The sequence below is a fragment of the Gasterosteus aculeatus genome, chromosome 9 (genome assembly GCF_964276395.1).
Source record: "Gasterosteus aculeatus chromosome 9, fGasAcu3.hap1.1, whole genome shotgun sequence".
In the NCBI taxonomy this organism is placed as follows: Eukaryota; Metazoa; Chordata; class Actinopteri; order Perciformes; family Gasterosteidae; genus Gasterosteus; species Gasterosteus aculeatus.
In genome coordinates, this window is record NC_135696.1 from 19,841,033 (window position 1) to 19,863,295 (window position 22,263).

General features: G+C 45.1%; 2 protein-coding genes across 4 annotated transcripts; one reads left to right on the forward strand and one right to left on the reverse strand.

The window, feature by feature from the left end:
* Positions 1-882: 882 nt before the first annotated feature.
* mark1 (MAP/microtubule affinity-regulating kinase 1) lies at positions 883-14,267 on the reverse strand. The gene is made up of 18 exons (XM_040186852.2): positions 13,642-14,267; positions 8,599-8,796; positions 7,238-7,291; positions 6,614-6,662; positions 6,328-6,393; positions 5,994-6,064; positions 5,356-5,412; positions 4,398-4,532; positions 3,967-4,068; positions 3,759-3,878; positions 3,487-3,586; positions 3,137-3,249; positions 2,822-2,963; positions 2,608-2,741; positions 2,407-2,492; positions 2,169-2,318; positions 1,790-2,062; positions 883-1,406 (listed from the first exon to the last, which is right to left on the reverse strand). The coding sequence occupies exons 1-18, from the start codon at positions 13,690-13,692 to the stop codon at positions 1,064-1,066; spliced, it is 2,244 nt and encodes a 747-aa protein (XP_040042786.1). The 5' UTR covers positions 13,693-14,267; the 3' UTR covers positions 883-1,063.
* Positions 14,268-16,102: 1,835 nt separating this feature from the next.
* Positions 16,103-22,263, forward strand: LOC120815175 (B-cell receptor CD22-like). Of its 3 annotated transcripts, none has more exons than XM_078079616.1 (8): positions 16,103-16,386; positions 18,402-18,743; positions 18,852-19,067; positions 19,755-20,024; positions 20,140-20,400; positions 20,522-20,615; positions 20,707-20,764; positions 21,864-22,263. In XM_078079616.1, the coding sequence occupies exons 1-8, from the start codon at positions 16,338-16,340 to the stop codon at positions 21,936-21,938; spliced, it is 1,365 nt and encodes a 454-aa protein (XP_077935742.1). In that variant the 5' UTR covers positions 16,103-16,337; the 3' UTR covers positions 21,939-22,263. The 3 variants fall into 3 exon arrangements, with proteins under 3 accessions (XP_077935742.1, XP_077935743.1, XP_077935744.1); XM_078079617.1 differs by having other exon boundaries at positions 18,858-19,067; XM_078079618.1 differs by lacking the exons at positions 18,402-18,743; positions 18,852-19,067.

The following is a 22,263-nucleotide window of genomic DNA, read 5'->3' on the forward strand; positions in this document are numbered from 1 at the left end:
CAGCTCTTCTTGGGAGTTTCAGGACGGAAAGGGACGTCCGTGTGGGGACAAGCGCCTCCTCACGCGCAGTGTTCAGGGCCCGTTGGGGGTCAACAGTGATCGAGGGTCACTTACGCTTTTCTGAAAAAGGAAAAGAAATCTACCTTGTGACCCCGTCGCCTGAATGGAACCATTTATTTATTCTCCTCTTGGGGCCAGAACTTCAAATGTGAATAATACATTTGGTGTCTGAGTTACGCTGCTTTCTCGCCGCTGAAGTCGCTTCCTTCTTCTTCTTTCAGAGAGCATCTTTACATTGAGAGCGAGTCAAGACTTCTTGCACATGTTCATATACTTGGCCAATAAAGGTGATTCCTTCACTCACACACACACACACACACACACACACACACACACACACACACACACACACACACACACACACACACCACTGTGCAGGTACAGCGGATGTCGCGTTCCACTCGCTGTTCACCTGCACCTCAGAGACGGGATCGCGTCCAGCAATCAGGCTTAAGGCAAAATAAACCATCCGATTATACGTCGGCATGCACTCAGACCTCCAGATCACGGAGCGTTCCGCTCTCGACGTGCTGTTGCCTACAGCCGAAAACACGGACTCTCAACAACCAGGTTTCTCCAACAGAACCCCCCCCCCCCCCTGCCCCGGTGATCCGCTTTAATCCGCCTGACCTCTTTCCACTTAACGGGACGCTTCAAAATTCAGTTTCCAGGGTGTTGGAAAAATCTGAAGTGCGTGTAAACAGTGATAAACCAACAAAGTCCGGCAGGCTGGGACGGATGGAAACACCCTCATCGGCCCTGGATCCCGTCACCGAGGTGGGGGGAGTGGATGGGAGGGGGGGGCGACCACGACCCGGTGAATATGCGCTCCATCAGCTTTAATATTTGGTTTCACCGGCGAACACTTAGTGAGAAACATGAACCAGTACGTGTGCGGAGGACAACAAGGCGTTCCTCTGAGTCGTACAGCAGTTAGCGCGCGGGGTGGGGGGGTGATGGAGGGCGCGCGGAGAGGGGGGGGGGGGGGGGGGGGGGTCGGGGTTCACAGCCTGAGCTCGTTGGCCACTTTGGAGGCGATGTTTTTGAAGGCGATGGACGTGCCGGAGATCCGCTTGAAGCGCACGCCGTTGAGCGAGAGGCGGGGCAGCTTGCACACCTCCATCTCCCACTGCACCAGGCTGTCCTGCCGCGCGTCGCCGTGCACGCAGAACAGCGAGTAGCGCTCGCGCTGCTCGTAGTCACAGTTGTTGGCGTCCAGGACCCTGCGGATCTCCTTCATGATGTCCCCCGGCTCCATGGAGGACGTGGTCTTCATGCTCCAGGTGAAGCGCAGGGCGCGCGGCTTGGACTCCCGGCACTCCTCTTTGGGCTCGCCGGACAAGCTCCTGGAGGACGGAGAGAGCGAACGAACACGCCGACCGCGTTAAAGGCGCCGGTTCACACATGACAACGTTTTTTTACCCCCCTTGAGTGAGCTGGATGGAAAACCAAGAACTGCCATTTACTGACTGATTTTAATTTCCTTAAAATCCCCCTAAAAGCGATAATACAGTTTGGTTGGTAAATCCGGATGGACGCCACCTTCTGACCGAGCTTAAGACCCGTCAGAGATGCAGAGGAACACGAGACAACTGATCATTCTGAACATGCAGCCATGTATCTTCATCATTTGGGCTTCATCAAAATAAAGAAAATACGAAACCACTGAAAACAAAAGTCTTTGCTTATCTTCAAATCTTCAACATTTGGCATCCTGGCTCTTACTGACCTGCGTGCAAACTTGGAGGTGATCTTCCCGATGAGGGAGGCGGAGGTGCCGCGGCGGGGCGCGGCCAGGGAGGCGGCGGTGTGCGTGGACAGGCTGGGCGAGGCCGGCGGGCCGTTGTAGGTGGCCGAGCGGCGGTCTCGCAGCTGAGCGCCGTGGAAGGTGGAGCGGCTGGAGGAGCCGCGGGGGAAGCGCGTCCGGTCCGGGGTGGCGGTGCCGCTGCTGCTGGTGACGCTGAAGGTCGAGGGAGACGACGGAGGAGGCTGCTGGGCGGAACTGCGTGGGGGAGGGCGGGGCGGGTAGAGCGCAGTGTCAGGACGACAGGGCGAAAACGTTTCCGTGGTTACGCTGAAACGAATCCACGCCCTGCTGCCCGGCTCACCTCTGATACTCCACGTTGTCGTCGATGGGGGGCAGGCAGGACTTCATGGGGTGTCCCGACGCCGACATGGACTTGACATGACGGGGACGCGCCGACGAGACGGTTGCCCCCGGCGACGGGGAGGGGGACCCAGCAGGCACCTCGGGGAGACTGAAAGCGGAGACGGGTTTGTCGAGCGATTTGGAGGATAGAAAAATAAAAAATAAAATAAAAAACGAATTCCCAGAATCCCTCTCACCTGCTGTCCTTCCCGTTGGAAACAGCAACCGAGTGACGATCGGCGCTCGTCCTCTCGTGGACATACGTGTTCCTCCTTGTTATGTTCTGCAACACACATGAAGTTTAGTTCAGCTGATGACGCGACAGTATGAATGGCTGACCCCGCCCCCTTAGCGCCTTGTACGGCGCCCCGATTCCGAAAATAATAAGATCCTCTCACCCCTGAGGCGGTGGCCGACCTCCTGCGGTCCGGCGCTCGTATGGGGGACGCCGCCTCGTCCTTCCTGTCGCTCTCTACGCTGTTGGCGTGACCACGCTTGGTGTAGCAGACGGGTGGGGGGATGGAGGGCGCCACTGAAACGCAGACGTCATTCAAATATCCGCTGTTGGTGCGCTTTCGAGCGACTGAGTCCCGGGCGCACAGGAAAACTCACCGTGGTCGCTGAAACGCCGCTGCTTCTGATTGGCCGAAGAGTTGCGAGAGTGAGCGGGGGACTGACTGGAGCCGTTGAGGTCGCTGCTGGGTCGCGACCTTTGAACCAGGTTACCGCTGGACAGAGAGTCGCCGGCTTCGCACTGGCGGAGAGAGAAGTAACAAAAAGGATTCTGGGTAAAAGTTGGTGCAAGGAGGATTTATCCTCCAGTGATGGAGCTAGGCTAACAGTTCCCCCCTGCTTCAAGTCTTTGTGCTAAGCTAGGCTACACAAGTGACTGAATAGAGGAGAACAGCATGTGTACATGTCACAAACCTCGGCGGCTTTCCTCCCCAGCAGCAGGTATATCGCCGTCACCTCGTTGTACTTCTGACCGTCCAGCGCCTTCATCACTTCCTCTCGAGGGAAACCCATCGTCCCCATCAGCTCTGATTGGTCAGAAAACAAACATCACGCACAGCTTTGGTCAATGTACCGATGCTCGCCACGTAAACATTCTTCATTTAGCGTGTTAGCAAGCTAACGTCAGCTAATTCAATAGCAAACATACCACAGTTGTCAATGCATTTCGTTCAACCGACAGACATTCTGTCCACTTTGGTGACTTTGTGTGAAAGTATTGTAATGTGTGTGTTTGTGTGAAAGAATTGTAGTGTGTGTGTTACCGATGCGTTTGAGGTCGTTGAAGTCCTGCTCCGGTTCGTTGTACGTTTTTAATTCCTTTTCGTCGTAGCCGACGTTCATCCATCGATCCTTCATGATTTGCTGGGAAAATAAACAGGAGCTGTTCATGCAAATCATAATTACGCAAATTTAGTCGGTGGATTTGCGCCTCCAGCTTTTATTTTGAAGGACGACACGTGCGGGTTGGAAAGGTTGAATGTTGAGGTTTTTCTAGCGGCGGGTTGCGGGTTCCACTCCCTGCGGCTGGTCTCACCTGCAGGCTGCCTCGTTTCCCCGGGTTGAGCACCAGGAGCTTCTTCAGCAGGTTCTCACAGTCCGTCGACATGTAGAAGGGAATCCGGTACTTTCCTCTGAGAACACGCTCCCGGAGCTCCTACACACACATACACAGACACACAACAATGCTGTACATCCTATATTTGGGAGTTGAGTCATTTGTGTTTCTATTATTTTGTCCACACCTTGAGGTTCTGTCCGTCGAAGGGCAGCGAGCCGCTGACCAGCGTGTACAGAATCACTCCCAGACTCCAGACGTCCACCTCCGGCCCGTCGTACTTCTTCCCCTGCAGGGTTACAGGACTACATTACCCAGCAGCCCACTGCCACACTACGCGTCACAGTCAGAACGGTGCTGCACGCTCACTACAAGGCCGAGATTGATTTAAAGATTGTGATTAAAGAGACATTTTCATCTGGTTTCATCTTAAATTTTGCTGAGAGTAAATATCCTCCTTTCACAATAAAAGTTCCGGAGGATAAATATGTGGCATTAACTTATACTAAAAGGTTATCTGGAATGAGTTGGTTAGCTCTAAAGTAACGAGGCGATGAAACAGAATGTTATGTTGACGTGTTGGTTATGCAGGTGCGGTGGGCGGAGCCAACTGGTCACCTGGAAGAGCTCGGGAGCAGCGTAAGGAGGAGATCCACAGAAGGTGTCCAGCTTGCTGCCCAGCGTGAACTCGTTACTGAAGCCAAAGTCTGCGATCTTAATGTTCATGTCGGTGTCCAAGAGAAGGTTCTCAGCCTGAGAGACACACACACACACAGGAGTATTTAACGTTAAATTGAAATTAAAAAAAATTAAAAATTTTTTAGACCTAACATATCCTTAGCCCCTTTTTTCCCCCAAAAATATTTTTGGACTTATTTTCCCATGACATTTTTCCACCTTACATATTTGTACTAAATATTTTTCGACCTAATATATATATTTTTTTATTTTCCACAACGATTCTAGGCAACGTATTGTTTTAAAAACTCTTTTCAACCTTATATTTTTTGACTTTTTTAAAAAGATTTTGCGACACATTATTTTTTGACTTTTCTTCCATGACATTTTTCCACCTTAGATATTTTGACTTTTTTTAATAAAATATTTTTGACCTAATATATATATATATATTTCCATGATATTTTAGAAGCAACATATTTAAAACCCCTTTCAACCATACATCACTTTTCTTTTTTTATAATATTGTTACTTTTTTCCCAAGATATTTTTAACTCTTAAAAAAAAAAAATCTTTCCACATAATATTTCCATGACTTTTTTGCAAGTTAGAAACCAAAGCCGACATTAAAGCAGCATGTAAAATAGACTAAAACAAAGAAATAGAAGCCACTCAAAAGTCAAACAGTGGACAACACACAGTCTTTAACAGAATTATGTGTAATATAATTCAGTAATTTTACTCAGTGTTTGTATTAATACATTTATAACAGAAATACAATATTATATATAATGTAATGTAATTAAAGTTCAAATATTTACATATTTCTTCTGTGTGTGTGTGTGTGTGTGTGTGTGTGTGTGTGTGTGTGTGTGTGTGTGTGTGTGTGTGTGTGTACCTTAAGGTCCCGGTGAACGATCCTTTTCTGGTGACAGTATTCCACTGCAGACACAATCTGACACAGTGGTAGAACAAGAAGAAGAAGTCAAATTGAAACAACACATACAACGTTCATCACGTGGTTCTTACCACAAGCAAAAATAACAGTGGAGAGATGATTAAAAAAAAGATAAAATGTGTAATGTTTCTTTAACAGCCGCAGCGTTTGTTGACCGCGGCTCATTAAGCCGCTACGCTGATGGACCACAAGCGAACTAATGGGTTTTATTGGCGGTTACACTAATGCAAGCGGTGGTATTTAGTATTTATTCCAATTTTATTCTCCACTTTACAGGAGAGCATGAGCTGCTCACAGATATTAAACAACATTTACGTTGTTTTAAATTTACATCAGAGGCCGCCGCTTTTCAAAAGGGTCTTTTATGGTTGTTAAAGTGCAGGATTTGAGGCGGTGAAGCAGAATGACGTAACTTCACATCGCACGGGAGAAACTATTGAGCGTTCAAAACCTACAACCGGCAGGCCATCAAGACGAGTTTCATCCGCCCCGAACGCACCATTTAACAACTTAAATGGACACAGTGCATTATGGGTAATGCAGGAAAAGGTAGTGTCGTAGATATAAAATAATATCACCTGGCGAAACTTGGCTCTGGCCTCCTTCTCCTTCATCCGTCCGTGAGCAACAAGGTAGTCAAAGACTTCACCTGTTACAGACAGGACAGGTAAGCAGACAGACAGGTAAAAAGACAGACAGGTAGGCAGACAATCAGGTAAGCAGACAGGACAGGCAAGCAGACAGAGGTGAACAGACAGACAGGTGAACAGACACCTCTTGCTAAAAAATGATGAACTATAAAGATCATACAGAGGCCACACTGCTCGTGTTTACCGTCAGAGGTACTAGTGTTTATGTGACAAAGACAGACAGGTGGACAGAAGGGGGACAAACAGGTGGAGACGGTCTTACCTCCACTGGCGTACTCCATCACCAGGTAAAGAGTTTTCTCCGTCTCAATAACTTCAAACAGCTTCACTGAAAATGACAGCATCACGGTATTAGTGCCGCTGAGTACTGAGCACGGCAGGAGGAGGAGGCGCAGGAGAGGGGTGGAGGTGGGATGGGAGGGAGGTGGAGGGAAGGGGACAGGAGGAGAAGCAGGAAGAGGAGGATGAGAAAGCGGAGGAAGAGAAGGAGTGCAAGGTGTTTGTGGAGGTTAAGGGGCAGGAGTCGGACGTTTACGCCGTGCGCTCACCGATGTTCGGGTGGTTGAGGATCTTCATCACACTGACCTCCCTGAAGAGCTGAAGAGACGATCACAACCAACAATCACAACCAACGATCACAACCAACGATCACAACCAACAATCACAACCAACGATCACAACCAACGATCACAACCAACGATCACAACCAACGATCACAACCAACGATCACAACCAACAATCACAACCAACAATCACAACCAACAATCACAACCAACGATCACAACCAACAATCTCAACCAACAATCTCAACCAACAATCTCAACGACTCTTTGTTCATTCAAAATCTCCATGATGTTTTTCTAATCATTAATGAGCTCATAAAGCGAGAAGTTATCAATAGCTGGTTTTTACTTGGAGCACAATAACAGGTGGAGGTGTGAGGGGGGCCGAAGTCTGAGGCATCGCGTCCTTGAAGTGACGTCATGCTGCGTTCACTTAATGTGGGGATTTTTTGCGTCCCCACGGTTGTTTGCAACAAATGTCTTAACGTGAACATTTGCTCAAATACACGATTTAAGAACAATTTGGAGGCGACTTTTGGTTTAGATTTTTATGGGTATTTTATAGTTCTAGTAAGTGTGGGAGGTCAGAGGTCAGAGGTCAGAGCGTACCTTCTGCAGACTGGTGGGGTTCAGCTGTGTTTTGTCGATGATCTTGATGGCGACCTGCAGAGAAACGTCGAAAGTTGTAAACAATTTAATACCAATACATCGATACCTTTAACTCATCAGGTTTGGGTTTTAGATCATGAGATGATACAAATTCATTATTTAAACAAGTCAAGACTTAAATGTAAAGTAACCGAGAGTTGTACTTTTCTGTCAGGGTTTGGTTATCTGTTAAATGCTGTAACAAGACAGGAATCCTATTTTCCTTTTGTAAGTTATTATTTTTATATTTATCTTTAAGTTGAGAGTTTTATGGCCGTGATTGCAATAAGACTGTTAACATAAGACTTGCTGTTAACATAAATCAATTTAATTAAACTGGAGGCCGCGCCTTCCTTGAAAAGATTAAAGTGCCGTTAAGATACACTTTGCTACCTTAATCAAATTTATTGTGATCTATAATTTAATATCTGTGTTCCACTCGCAATCTTCTGTTGCTTTTACATGAAGCTCTTTTGAACACAATGAAACGGATAGTGTCGGATAACCGGAGCAACAACTCAAGTTAAAATTTACAGTTTTTTTACAGGAAAGAAACAGAGTCAGCAGGACGACAGCTCAGTTTCATCCAGGCTCAAGTCCAAAAAAACGCTTTGAAGATGATCAATGTGATTAAAATGGACTGCAGGAAATCAGCTGAATCAGACCATCCACGTCCTGCCGTCTCCAGAGCGGAACAGAGCAGCCGATTGGACGGCTCAGGATCGTAAAACGCATCTTAAAAATAAGTGGGAAGGAAAAACGAGTCGCACGCGCACACACTCTCGTTTGATGGTCTGACCAATCGGCTGCGAGCTGCTGACGTCTGCAGCATTAATAATTAATCCTGAGGCGTTTCCAGCTGATTTCACCGCACCGACTCCCTGACTGGGTCTGACGCTGTATCGGGAAGTTAAACCTTACCCCTAAGAAGGTGAAAGGCAGCGGGAAATGATCAACTGAAAAGATTATCCTGGATACATGATGCACCTTGTTGTATAATGCTAGAATTTAAATCACACTTCAGGGTCTGAGGATGTGTGACGGTTCTCGTGTTAAAACAGTGGCAGCCATTAAAAATAGAGTATAGAGGAGAAAACTAAATTTGTGATGAGACAGATTATTTTTGGTTTATATTCTCAGACTTGACAAAAACCCAAAGGCCCCTAATCCCGACGAGATGCAGTAATTGCCACATTTTCTGCATTAAAAGTATGTGTTTTGCAGTGACATACGTGCGTGACTGAGTTTATACCAAAAGACCTCATCGTCTCCATGATGCTGCTGCTGCTAAAGGAGCTGAGGAGGATTCATCTAAATCTCACCTCTCGGCCCGTCAGAGTGTGTTTGGCCAGTTTGACTTTGGCGAAGTTGCCCTTGCCGATGGTCTTCAGCAGGCGGTAGTTGCCGACGTGCGGCTGTTCGTCCGCGACGGACGTGCCGCGGCCCGGCGGCAGACTGTGGCGGCTCGACGATTTGGTGGGCGGCGCCGGCGGATCGGGGAGGCCGTCCGAAGTCTTTACCTGTGAGAGACACAAACTGTTATTGTAAAACATTTAGCTCATTGTGACTCCTCTGGGTACCCCGGGCGGCAGCGGGGTGCCACAGGGAAGCGTACTCGGACCTCCAGTGTTTATGACACAGCAGATGATTCCACTCACAATATAGTTGTTGTTGTGTTTGTGGTTTAGATTTAATAAACTGGTCCTAAACCAGAGCTCTTAAGGCATTTAATGAAGGTGCTAATATCTACGAGCAGCTTCTAAATGTTCAGAGCAGAGAACTGCGGAGGCTGCAGCGCCGTAAAATGAGCTTCTGATTTGGGTGCAATAATCAGATCAATGATAGCAGTAAAATCATCTAAAATGCTGTTGAGCTACAGAGGTAACAACTAATGGGTCGGAGGTCAAAGGGTGAGGCTGTGAATGAAATACTTATTAGTAAAATAATACAATACAAGCATCTGCTGTCTCTAAATGACTATATATAGTATCTAAGCAAACTTCAACGGGTCAGGTTTACTCTTGATGGATGTTTTTGCATCTCTGGTGCTCCAGATACTTAAATTGAGAAGGACTAAACCGGACAGCAACCTCAGGCTCTGAAAGTGAAGCCAATGAAAAAGTACCTGAAACCTGCGAGTTCTCTGGTAGACGTCTAAATGTCTCTACTCTCTTGATTTATTCTCTCAGTAAACAGCGTAAACATGAGTTGGTGGTCTCAGTCTCTAGTTCAAAATCTTCTTCAATAAAGCATGAGGTTCATTTAGTAAATTATGGACCATTTAGCGTCACATGGACTATAAAGAAGTTCATGCTAAAGGGCGGGGCTAACTTCATCACGCAATTGTCCGGTCTGGAAGGTGTTCATGTGTTCTTCTTTCACCCTTTGACTGTGTTTTCAAGTGACGTCTCCCTCCGTGTCCAAAGAGTTAGATGTTCAGGCCTGTTGGGTTTGATGCCACGGCGAGCATCTGGTTATCTTAGCTTAGCATAAAGCTCAGTCTAAAAAGGTACTACAAGCCCCTTTAAAGCTTACTGATTAACGTGCTACGTGTCATTTGTTTAATCCGTACAACAACAGAAGCTTAAAAACAGCAGTTCGTCCCTAGACCGTCGCCGTGGTTTCAGTCCGGGACGCTCCCAACAGAGTGAACCGTATCCACGGCGACGGGCCGGGGGTTGGGGGGGCGTGAGATTAAACTGGAGCCGATGGTTACCAGTCCGACGGCGTCTGAACCGGCTCTAGTGTTACACTCCGGCGTGGCCGCACTGCGCCGCCGCTGACTGACACCCGACACCCTCCGAAGGACATGATGTCATACTCGCTCAACCGATCGGGTTCTGGGAAGAAAACCTGAAACTGATCGGGTGTCAGAAGCCCGGTGGCGACGACTGTGTGTAGAAAGATTCGGTTTGGAGAAGCACGGTACAAGTACATTTATTAAAGTACAGATTCAAGGTACTTTACTGGGCTACAGCCATTTTCAGATACTTTATACATCTGCCGCAGCACAAACGTTGTACTTTTTACTCCGTTACATGGTGTTAATCCTGAAACTGAAGCTGAATAAACCGTTAAAAAGCCTCTTGGATCAGCTGTTACAAAGCAGAGAACAGGTGGTTTGTTTTTACCAGGTTCTCACCGGACAAACATGCCGACGATCTCACAGATCATGATTTAGATTCAACTCGACAACAGCATAAATAGGAGCCAAAAATATCCACAGCAGTAAAAATGAATCAAACATTGATGCCGCAGTAATACTAATCCAGAAACATCATTATGTAATCCCAGAAACACAGACAGCGAAACGTCTACTGCACAATATTAAGATGTGGAAGAATCTTCCCAACAGTTGCGGTATAGTGAAACTCTAAAATCAGCTAATTGAGACACACATGATTTTCGGGGATTGCGACATCATATAAAGTTTAGGGCAAAGATGCTGTAAACAGATCATATTATGAATTGTGTGCGGGGCTGAAGAGACACAAGTCGAAATCCACTTAATATTTAACCTTGATGATATGTCGTTTGATAGAAAGCTCAATTCTTGGATAGATTTAACTGAGAGAGATGTTCGTGACTCAAACCGCCGGAGAGTCGCTGCTCTGACCAGAATGTGTCATGAGGATTATCACCGGGCCGTTTAACAATAAGAAGGCCATTGCTGCCCCGGAGTTCTCATTCTAAAGTGACGTCTGTTCATATTGACGCATTTCACGAGTCTCATCATTGTGTTTCCTCTTTCCTCTAAGAGCATAAAGGGGATTACAAGATCATCATGGTGACAGAGGTGGAACCATTTCCAGGTCGAACGAGGAGCGAGTACGCAAACCGACCACATCACCATCAACCACACACACACACACACACACACACACACACACACACACACACACACACACACACACACACACACACACACACACACACACACACACACACACACACACACACACACACACACACACACACACACACACACACACACACACACACACACACACACACACACACACTCCCACCCGGGGGGGTCCCACAGTAAGCCTATCTGTTGCCATGGCGACCGAGAAAGCCTCCGGCAGCTGATTTCACAGGAATTCATTCACTGGGGAGGTTCTCTGTGTGCAGGGAGATGACCTCCATGCTGTCTGCGTGATGGACGCAATCATCGGGGAGGGTCAAAGGTCACACCAACAAGGGAGGGGGGGATTGTTTTTTTTTTTTTATCGCCTCGGAGACAGTGACTGTAAAGCTGTCTCGTCAAGGTTTGGGATTTTTAAAAAGGTGACTTCAGGAGGAGCAAAAGACCGCTCCTGATATCCTTTCCTGCAATGTATTCTGGGAGCGATCAATAGCAAACAGACAGCAGGAGCCAGCTGGGATTACAGGAAACAAAGACATGACCGGGCAGCAGGTCAGCACGTGCTTTGGATAAATATGTACATGGATGTATAGAATATATATATATATTTAATGTGTTCTGCGATTACGGCAGAACAACTGAAATAGTTCAACAAAATGTATATTTATTGTTCATTATTTTCAAGCATACACCAAATCATAAAATGTGAGGCTTTACATTTTTGTTTTTCACTTTTATTTCTTTTTATATTACGTCCAAGTTTATCGCTGTAATGAAAAAGACACTTAAAGTCTTTAGTTAGCGAAATATTGTAAATTATGAAATCAATCAAGACCCTATTAATGAACACACTGGGCGATGCTTAATTGATTGGTACACACATCACTACATAAGTTCTATGACGGCGACGCAGTGAGACTCTACGGGGTGACGATGAGGACGTGCATGAGCAGCCTGAGAACAGCTCTGCTAGCATTCCAGCATTAGCATGACAATAAGGACGCGGCTTTTACCCAGAATTCCTTTGGGGTTCACCAGCTTCCACGGACCCAAAACACTCACGCGATGCATAAATACATCACACTGCCGAGGAAGAGGAATAAAACAACATGACAGGCTGCAAGACCTCGACTACGCAGTTCATCAACTTGCTTCAAATACTCTGCAGTAAAACGCTGGGCCGGCTGTAGTAGATCATTAATAATAAAAACTAATATCTGTTTAGCTACCTGCTACATGAGTGTTTGTATGGCGCCAATACGGTTTGTTTCCGTCCTGCAGCGCCGGGTATCGGCCGATTCACAGAGTATTGATCCGCTGCTGGTGCTCAATCAATAAACTGTGTCCTGGGATGGTTCTTTAAAGAGTGATGCAACACCACGCCTGAGGTGAGAATTGGTTACTTGACTTTGTAAAACTAAATGAAAACAAATGGATAGAAATGTATTGAACTGTGATCCATTTTCAAAATGATGAAACTGCACGTTTGTAATGAAACGTAAAGGAATTACAATTTGATTTCGAACCATTTTGAAAATTCTGCAACAAAAATTCTAGTACACAAACAAAGTGGATCGAAAAGATCGGCCTCAGAGACCAGATCCCGCCACGTGAGTCGGCCCGATATCGATGAATTCCTTTGTATCGTTCCAAATATTAAAGAATTAAAAAATGTACTGCTGGCTGGGGAAGATTATCAATAATCAAAGCAAATATTTATTCTACTTCTCAGCTGTGAAGTAGCAGTTAGCTTCTCGCTACATGACTCCACAAAAACAGCCCCAAGCAGATTACTTCTACTACTATCCTTCTGCAGTAAGTACTCGGCCCTTTTACTGGGAAAAACAGTAGTAACACACAATGGTGTATAAATACTCTGACACGTTAAAGTGCTGCATTGGAACATTTTCTTTTAAACACCAGACACCTGCCACTCCTTGCACAGCACCTGAATCTGGTGCTAAGCGGTCAGCAGGAGACCGTTGCATTGTGGGTAATGTAGTCGCCATGTTTTGACACAAGTGATGCAGCTGAACCAAAACTCTTTGGATAACTTTTCCCTTTTTTTTTTTTTTTTTTTTTACTGAATATCTTACAGGAGTGTGACGATGATAAATAAGTCGAGCACTCGATCTGGTTTCCAGGCCAAGTGAAGGACTCCAGGTTTAAGTTGTGTAGTTATTTGGGTGCACTGGCCCTTTAAACGTCTCCCTCCAGTCGCTGCTGGGACATTAAGCGGGATAGAGGACATCCTCAGAGACACTGAACTTCAGCTATGTAACATTTAGCATCACTGTGAACCGATCTGCTGAGCCACCGGGGATCGATCAAGCTGATCACCCGGTATCTCCTCCCTGTTCACGCTGTCACATCAACAACAAGAACTATTACATCAAACCGATACGCGAACAGTCAATGGCGACACCGCCACGAAACGCCATGAATAATAAAAAACACTCAAACTCCATCAATAATCGATAATCAGCGGTTGACGTACCTGCTCGGGCTCCCTCTCGCTCACCGGGGTCAGCGGCATCCTGCCGGACATCTCCCTGCTTCCCTTTCCGCGGCTTTCGGGTCTCTCGTCAGTCCGGATGAAGCATCCCCTCCGCCGGCCGCTCTACAGCATCGCTCCCCGGGAACCAGGCCACCTCAGCGGGGCTCGGCTGCGAGGCTCCGCCGGCCGGAGGGCGAGCGAGCGAGGCCGGGGCGTCGGCTACAGGAAGGCCCGCTGTCTGCGCTGGCGTCCGGCGGGTGGGGGGGGGGAGACTCGCATGGAGACAAAGACGGCGCGCAGATGAGTGGGGGGGAGAGAGAGAGAGGAGGAAGACGAGGAGGAAGAAGTGGAAGGAGACTCGAGCAGCGTGAAAGTAGAGGTGCTTCCGGCAGCCCGCGGCGGTTCGTCGGCTCGCGCACGGCGGCAATGCGGAGCTACGGAAAACACCACATTAAAAGTGTGACGTCAGAGCTCCGCCCACCCGTCATCCTCGTCCTCGGCGCCGTCCTCCTAAATAAATCCCAGCATGGTCCCCCATAAAAACATTGTGCTTCCGTATTTTAATTGTATTGTCTGCGTCGTTGCGTCGACGCACTCGTTTCAATTCATGGTTCTAAAAGTCTCGCGTGTGTTGCAGAGCAGTTCACCGCCAGAACAACAGGCGGAGTGACGTGTTTTTGTTGAAGACGACCCAGAGAGTCACGTCTGTTTATTTATTTGTTTATTTATTTATCATAGACTTTATTGCGCCGTGCATCGCCACTGCTGCTTTTCATCAAGGACACATTTGTCCCGTATTTTCCGTATTTTCCTGCGCTTCCTTGCGTCGCTCTGAAAACGCAGACGCATAAACGAGGCTTAAGAAACCGGTTTGTTTAAAGGAGCGCTTCATATGTTCACCAGGGGCAGGTCCTCTTCACCGACTCCTGGGAGCTTTTTTTTTTTTCATCTCCACGTCACCAGGGGTCCGTTTCAAGGAGGATGTTTAAACAAAGGTCTGAGTCAAACCCTAAACTCTGAGAAAATTGGAAAAAGTCCCAATATAGTTTTGTCGGTTAATATTTAATGAACACACTAATCATAATCCATACGTTTTACTAATTCCCAGTGGGAAAATTACATTTTTTTACCGTTTGTTAGAATCAGAGCTGCCAACTTTTCAAAAAACCTTGGAGTGAGATTTTGTCGGGGGTGACCAAAATGTTGCCGCGCACGCAGCCACACACGTTGGCGGCTCAAATATCAGGAAATTGTAATTCATTTGCCGTAGTACCCATGTTGTACCCTGCATTCTGGTGGTTTGTGGGGCCCGAAGTCGTTGATAGGGGCGGCCTGCCGGAGATGGACAACACTGGTTACATTCTGTGAAGCAGAGACACAGCTGATGGTCCACCCGCAGGACATTTTGGTTTAAGTAGATGTTATTTCATGCATTCCAGTGGATTTTTGGGTGGCATGCCTGAACTTATTCTGATTCATGTTCATCTGCTCATGACTTGTGGGGCCTTCTAGACTTGAGCTGAACATTCAACCAGAAAACTATTGCTGTGCCTCAATGACTGTCTATGTACCACAATATAGCCTAATTAATAGACTTGTGTTTAAGATTTGACCAATTTAGGTTGATTGACATTTTGATTGCAATGGTATTCAACTAATTCTTAACTGAAACCTCACCTATATTGTTAATAAGTGTATTCTTAAAAGCACTTAATGATTTATGTTCAGCAAAAAATAACACAAGTTTAGTTAGGGAAAAATATTTTTCATTATCAAACAAGAAAGTGCAACAAATAAAGTGCTTAAACAGTAGCCTTTCAAAGCAAAACAATGGATACATATAATATAAATACGCATAAATAAAATAACAAATGAGGTATTAAGAAGGCGATCAGAAGCTGGTTAGTAAAGATTTGTGGGCAAGGTTGTCCTGGCCTGTGGCCTTCTTGGAGGCCTTGAAACACAACTAACAATTTCTTTCAAGATTTAAAGTTTAAGAGCGTGAGTACTTAATTGAACCACGTGTCATTAACATAGCTTAGTCTTTGCTCCTCCTGAGTTTCTCCCGCGGTTGTGTCTGTTTGAAAATCTTCTTCTGTTGCTAACTTCGGGACTCTCTGGGGTAAACAGGATGTCTATGCAGCGAATGGGTTTACAGACGCGCTCCTTAGTGCCATCCGCCGTCGGGGAGTTTGAAAAGGAACGAACGCGCTTCGGCCCAAACTCTGAATTTTAGTTTTGCCGTGAGAAATTGGTTGTGTGGCGTGAGTGCGTGTGTCACACGGCGAACACCGTGAGAGTTGGTAGCTCTACTAGGAGTCTATCTGTGCACGCGCCTGAGGATTTCACACTGCATCCTTTCATTTAATGTGAATTATTACAGAAAATGAACAGACGTTTATGCTCCTTACAGGTTCATCAATATGATCTTCACATATTAACAACACTTTTATGATGTTTCCCTTCAGCAGAAGTAAGACGGTAACATTAAAGCAGCTTATTGTTTCTGCAGCTCATGCACACAATGACGTAAAGAGGAAGGAAGCTCTGCTGGGGTTGAACAGCAGCTTGTTACCAACTCCAGAAGAGACGAGCTGACCTCAGAGACATCAGCCTCCTCTTTAATGTAGACGTGTTTCTGGTGACTTACTGAATAAAGAGTTTCTGATCTGCTGATTGAACACAGAGGAGCAGCTATGAGTCCATCAGCCGGTGGATTAGTCGTCTTCCTTCTCTCTGTACAAGGTACTGTACTTCTACATCTATATTGTGAGGCCGTTACACACCTCACACACACACAGGGAGCTGTGTTTTTACTTCACACACAGGTCTGATGTCATCACACACAAATAATGACTAAATGAACATTAACAAAGAAGAAATGCTCTGAATAATTTGTCTCTGTTGAACTTCCTCTAATCGTTCAGCAGCGTTTCTTTGCATTAGACCACATTTAGAGGCTGTTATTCACTCCGAGACTCTGACGACATTTGTTCTTTTTATAAATGTTACATCTAAATCTAAATGTTAAATCATTTAACATTTACATTTAGATTCAACATTTAGATATAACATTTATATTTAACATTTATATTTATATTTAACATTTATATTTAACATTTAGATATATTTAACATTTACATTTAGATTTTACAGCAGCGTTTCTTTGCATTAGACCACATTTAGAGGCTGTTATTCACTCCGGGTCTCTGAAGATGTTTGTTCTTTTTGTAGGATTTTCTTGTGTATTTTATTCTCTTCCTGGTTGTTCAGTGTCTCTTTGAGTGACATTTTGTAGCTTTGATCTGTGTTACAGATAATTGATTCACTGGCAGATGCTGAAAAGTCACATTCTGTAGTTTTGAGCTGGATATTGGGACATTTGATTGACGTAGTTGACCCACGTACGAGGAACAGGGCCCTGGTGATGTGAATTATCATTGTCGTTCCATCATCACCTGGAGACAAACAGCACGTTACCTCATCAGAAGGATTTGATTTACAAAGAAACGTGCAGGGGGATTCTGTTTGTTAATAAAATGATTCATGTCATGGAGAAACTCACCAGAGTCAGTAACTAAGTAACTGTCCAGCCATCTTGACCCGAATGACTGGAAGAGAAACTAAAAAAAACATCACACCCATGACATCAGAAGGTGTGTACCTCCATTTATATATAAATATAGTTATTTATTCCTATTTGTGAGAGTCAAGTCAAGTCATTTTATTTTGTATAGCCCAAAATCGCAAATTACAAATTTGCCTCAGAGGGCTTTACAGTCTGTACACATACAACAGTAAACACCACAGGGGATAGAGAGATACATTAAATGTATGTTTGAAGGTGCATTTACAGAAACAGCAACACATCTATTGATAAACAGATTTTGAGAAGAGAATATTAATTATTAGCTGAAAGAAAAATGGTCTTCCTGTTTGTGGTGAGGTCAGAGTCAGAGACAAAGAAGGAAGTGAAACTTTGATGCATTTTGGTATGGGGCGCCGTTCGTAAAATGTCGCACGTTCTAAAATCCTGCGCAGTTTTGCCACATTTAGCATTATCATATGAACAAAAAAGCACGACAATATTCACATGCACAACATTGTTTATCTCATTTACAAAATTCGAGACTCCAAAAGCAGAAGGACAGGGAAAATATCCTACTGTGTTTTTTATTTATTAATTTTATTATTAGTATTCTTAATTTCATGAATCATTTTGGCCAATGGGTGCCCTTTTGTTTTGGTTTGAGTTTCTGTCCCCCAAAATGTCAATGCACGTGCCTGTATCAATATATCGAGATATATGTCTTTTTAAAATTGAATTCACATCTGAAGTGTGTTTCTTAAAGCCACTGCCTTTAAAGTGTTGATCACACCTCAAACCTCAGTGAGGTGTGATCTATATGTCACAGTATCGTTGACCTCAGAGTTCCGCATTTCGCTACAGTTTCCATCTCCACTCTGCAGCAGACTGACCACAGACAGAAGAGCACAGACCAAAGACACTCTTCTTCTCATCAACCAAACCCTTCTAATACTTCAACTTGAGCTTTTTCAAGTCCACAGGTTCAATACGTCGCTGTTCCTTCCAGCTGCAGAGTCCATGTGGACATCGTGGACTCTTTCATTACTTTCTATAAACTCAATGATTTTCATATTTCTCATAATATCTTTTCTCTTCAGTAAACTACCAATGAGAGTGTGTCCTGTGATGTTGTTCTGAGTGTGACTGTGGTTCCTGATGTGCTGTGTTACAGTGATACAGAGTCAGGATGGATGGAGAGTGAATTACCATCAGACTGACATCTGTGCTGCAAAAGGATCAACAGTGGAAATATACACACAGAGATCTGGAATACGTCCCTCTGATATAATGGAGAGATTCTGGTTCACTAAAGAGAAAGATGGTGAACCTGTGGATCTGAGAACAGACTCTGAGTATTCAGGCCGTGTGAGGTACACATGTTCTGGTATGAGATGTTATCTGCACGTCACAGACGTGAGAGAGAGCGGCTCAGCTGAGTACAAACTCACATTCATGACAAACGTACCAGGAGAGAAATATACTGGTTCACCTGGAGTCACTTTGTCTGTCACAGGTAACATTTTAATTCACATATTAATCATCTACAAATGTTCAACATCTAGAAAACTAGAGTATAAATGTCTTCTGTGAATGTTGACACTTTAATAAATAATATTCACAGATTCAGGTTTCCAGGTGCAGGTGAGAAGATCAGATTCTACCTGGTTGGAGCTGACGTGTCACAGCAGCTGTGTTCTGTCTGATCATCCTGGATACGCCTGGTACAAGAATGGAGAGAACATCAAGAACGGATCTTCTCTTTCAGTCTCCTCTGGTTCTACAGACAGATATTCCTGTAATTTAAGAGGATATTCTGGTCAACGTTCTCCTGCAGTGTGTAAGTTCACTCCACTGTGTCGGCCTGTGGAGCTTCAACAACATCTCACATGGAGGCACCAGACCGCTGCATGTAAACTAGAGGCATCAAAAAGATGAAGCACAACGTTCCTCAGGAGGTGGAGCCGTGGTCCACTGACCAGAGGGTTGCTGGTTCAATCCCCGGCCCCTGCAGTCTACGTGTAGAAGAGTCACTCACACACTGACACAACAATATGATTCTAATCACAGCTGTAAACACGCTGGAGTCTAAATGTTAAAGGAGACACAGATCTTTATTTATGTCATTCTCTTATTAATAGAAACACAAATATAAACCATCAGCAGACAGAATAATGTGATTTTCATAAAGACTCAAGTGAATTATTCCAGAACATAAGTAGAAGTGACGTGTCAGCTGGTGGAGGAAACAATCAATAACTCCTACAACAACTAGAAGTGAGAGGACAGACTCAGCTAAGGACACAAGCAGCATCTAAAGAGAAGAATGTGTGGAGATATGAACATTACAAAGGATTAAAGGCTGCTTATTGTCACTTTACACCAGCAGGAGTCTCACCTGTGACAGCTGCTGTGATGAAGAATAGAGATAGTCTGATAGAAAGACACACAAGTATTCATTCAAATGATCAACTATCTACGCTGACATCTTCTAACCTCTTAGTGTGTTTATTCACGTCTCCTCCAGATGGTCCACAGCGTCCCTCTGTGTCAGTGAGTCCCTCTGCTGAGATGCTGGAGGGCGATTCAGTGACTCTGACCTGTAGCGCTGATGCTAACCCAGCAGCTAACTACACCTGGTACAAGCAGGATAGAACGTCAGACCGTCGTCTTCTCAGTGAAGAACCTCAGCTGGTCTTCAGCTCCATCCAGTCCTCTGACTCTGGAAGGTATTTCTGTACAGCTGAGAACCAGCTGGGGAGGAAGACGTCTGAATTCATCTTGATCCGTGTGAAATGTGAGTAAAACAACCTTTTTAAAAGCAACATAATCACTACTGAGGTAGTGTTTTGTTATGAACTTCTATTTATTGAACTCTAACTTGTAACAATATGTTGACACGTCTCCTCCAGATGGTCCACAGCGTCCCTCTGTGTCAGTGTGTCCCTCTGCTGAGATGCTGGAGGGCGATTCAGTGACTCTGACCTGTAGCGCTGATGCTAACCCAGCAGCTAGCTACACCTGGTACAAGGAGCATGAAGACTCACCACGAGCATCAGGACAGATCTTCACCATCACTGACTTCACAGCTGAACACAGTGGGAATTATTACTGTGAAGCCCAGAACGAGATGGGACGTAGTAACTCCACCTTACTTCTGATTACTGAGTCTGGTGAGTTTCTCCATGACATGAATCGTCTGATCAACAAACAGCATCTCCTGCATGTTTATCCATGAATCAAGTCCTTCTGATGAGGTAACGTGCTGTTTGTCTAATAACTGTGTGTCTCCAGGTGTTGATAGAACAACAATGATAATTCACATCACCAGGTGGCCTCTGCTGGTTGTGATGATGATTCTTCTGCTTCTCTTTTGTCTGTGGACGAGGTAAAACAACTAGAACTCATCCTCACTGAGCTTTTACTTTGAAAAGGTCCATCAATCTATTTGTGTATGTTTGTTTTATGACTGAATGCAGGAAGAAGAAAGCTGTGAGCTCCACCACTGAACCACATGAGTCCAGAGAGGCTGTGGAGGTGAGACATTTGTCCTCAGAGACAGAACTCACCAAAGGGTCATCGTCTGTTGTTATTAAGTCATGAAGATAATTCATAAGTAACTTTATCACTAACATCTTTCTCCTTTTGAACCACCAATATTTATTTACGTTTACTGCGAATGTCCTTTGAATCCAAAGAGCCATTTAAAGGACAAAGAGTCGTATTGACCATCAGCTAAGCCCCTCCCCTTGGTTACTGTTGCTAGGTCTGTCCAGCTTCAGCATCACAGCGTGTAAACATGGCGGTGAAATGTCGGGATGCAAACCAGCAACGTTTACATTTCAGTCATACAGACTTTTACTAAATACGCTTGTGTCTTCAGAAGCACATTTAGGAAAAGATTATGAAATACTTGGTTAAGTTCAGGCGACAAAACTACCAGAGTTTAGGAATAAATATTAGTTAGGGTTAAAATAACTAACTGTACTAATGTACTGTTACTGAAGTACTTCAGTAGACAAGGTTGTACTTGTTTCACACCAGGAACAAACAAGGATCTCCTGGGTGAGAGATTTGTCACACAATAATTACGAATAATTTATATTCGACTGTCATGCTAAGCTAGCTAACGTTATTAGCATTTTACCGTGGCGCAAACAAAGGAGTTTTTATTGATCTTTGATGGATTCAGTTGTGATTGAAGTCTTCCACATGTTTAATCCATAAGTGACATCAACCCTCTGAAGGCCTCTTGTCCCTTAAGCCTAGCGACGTAGACGCAAGACCCCCTTGCGTGTCCCTTGCGTGCCTTTTCACACCTCCTTGATCGTCGACGCAAGCATCCCGCAGCGTGGGAGGGCAAGGCTGCGATTGGTCCGCTAACTACGTCCTTTACGGAGTCTCACATTTCCGCTTTCACAGCCCGATACCGCCATTATTAAAACGAAGAATATTTACGAGAGAACGGATCAGATTGAAGAACTTTGGTACGGCGCAGACGCAGAACCACGCGCCAGCCTTTACGGTTGCTAACGCAGGAATGTACAGTGTGCGTTGGGGGAGGGGCTTAGCCGAGGGTCGGTTTGTATCTGAACTGCTTCTCTGAGGACTTTGACTCTCATCGTCTCTCCATCAGATGGACCTTCATCCTGAGTATGAGAACCTCTCAGACATGGCAGCACAGAGAGAAGACCCAGAGGAGCAGGTGTGAAGGTCAGCCAGGTGTCAGTCTGCTGCATGGGGGGGGGGACTCACCTGGACGGAGACAGGAACAAGTGGACATATTTCCCTTTAGTACTACAAGTTATTATCTGAGGTATTTTATTTTAAATGCTCTTTTATTGTGAACTGCATTGATAGAAAACTTTGAATTTCATTGTTCCTGTAATGTGTTTTATACATAAACTTGACTTAAAATATCAGAAGCAGTGGCGTGTAGCAGAATATTCATGATGCTTTAATTATACCTGTGCTGGTACATTACTTGTGTGTGTGATTTAATTGTAATGCAATAAATTGCTTTTAAGAAATACTGA

What these genes read in the sequence shown, in the direction of transcription:
- mark1 (XM_040186852.2), bottom strand. Translation starts at nt 13,692, where the DNA reads ATGTCCGGCAGGATGCCGCTGACCCCGGTGAGCGAGAGGGAGCCCGAG. An exon ending in CTGCTCCCGAGCTCTTCCAG is followed by an intron (nt 4,069 to 4,397) that starts GTGACCAGTTGG and finishes GTAACCCTGCAG; the next exon opens with GGGAAGAAGTACGACGGGCC. An exon ending in GGAAACGAGGCAGCCTGCAG is followed by an intron (nt 3,587 to 3,758) that starts GTGAGACCAGCC and finishes TTATTTTCCCAG; the next exon opens with CAAATCATGAAGGATCGATG.
- LOC120815175 (XM_078079616.1), top strand. Translation starts at nt 16,338, where the DNA reads ATGAGTCCATCAGCCGGTGGATTAGTCGTCTTCCTTCTCTCTGTACAA. An exon ending in AGTCACTTTGTCTGTCACAG is followed by an intron (nt 18,744 to 18,851) that starts GTAACATTTTAA and finishes TAATATTCACAG; the next exon opens with ATTCAGGTTTCCAGGTGCAG. An exon ending in CATCTTGATCCGTGTGAAAT is followed by an intron (nt 20,025 to 20,139) that starts GTGAGTAAAACA and finishes CGTCTCCTCCAG; the next exon opens with ATGGTCCACAGCGTCCCTCT.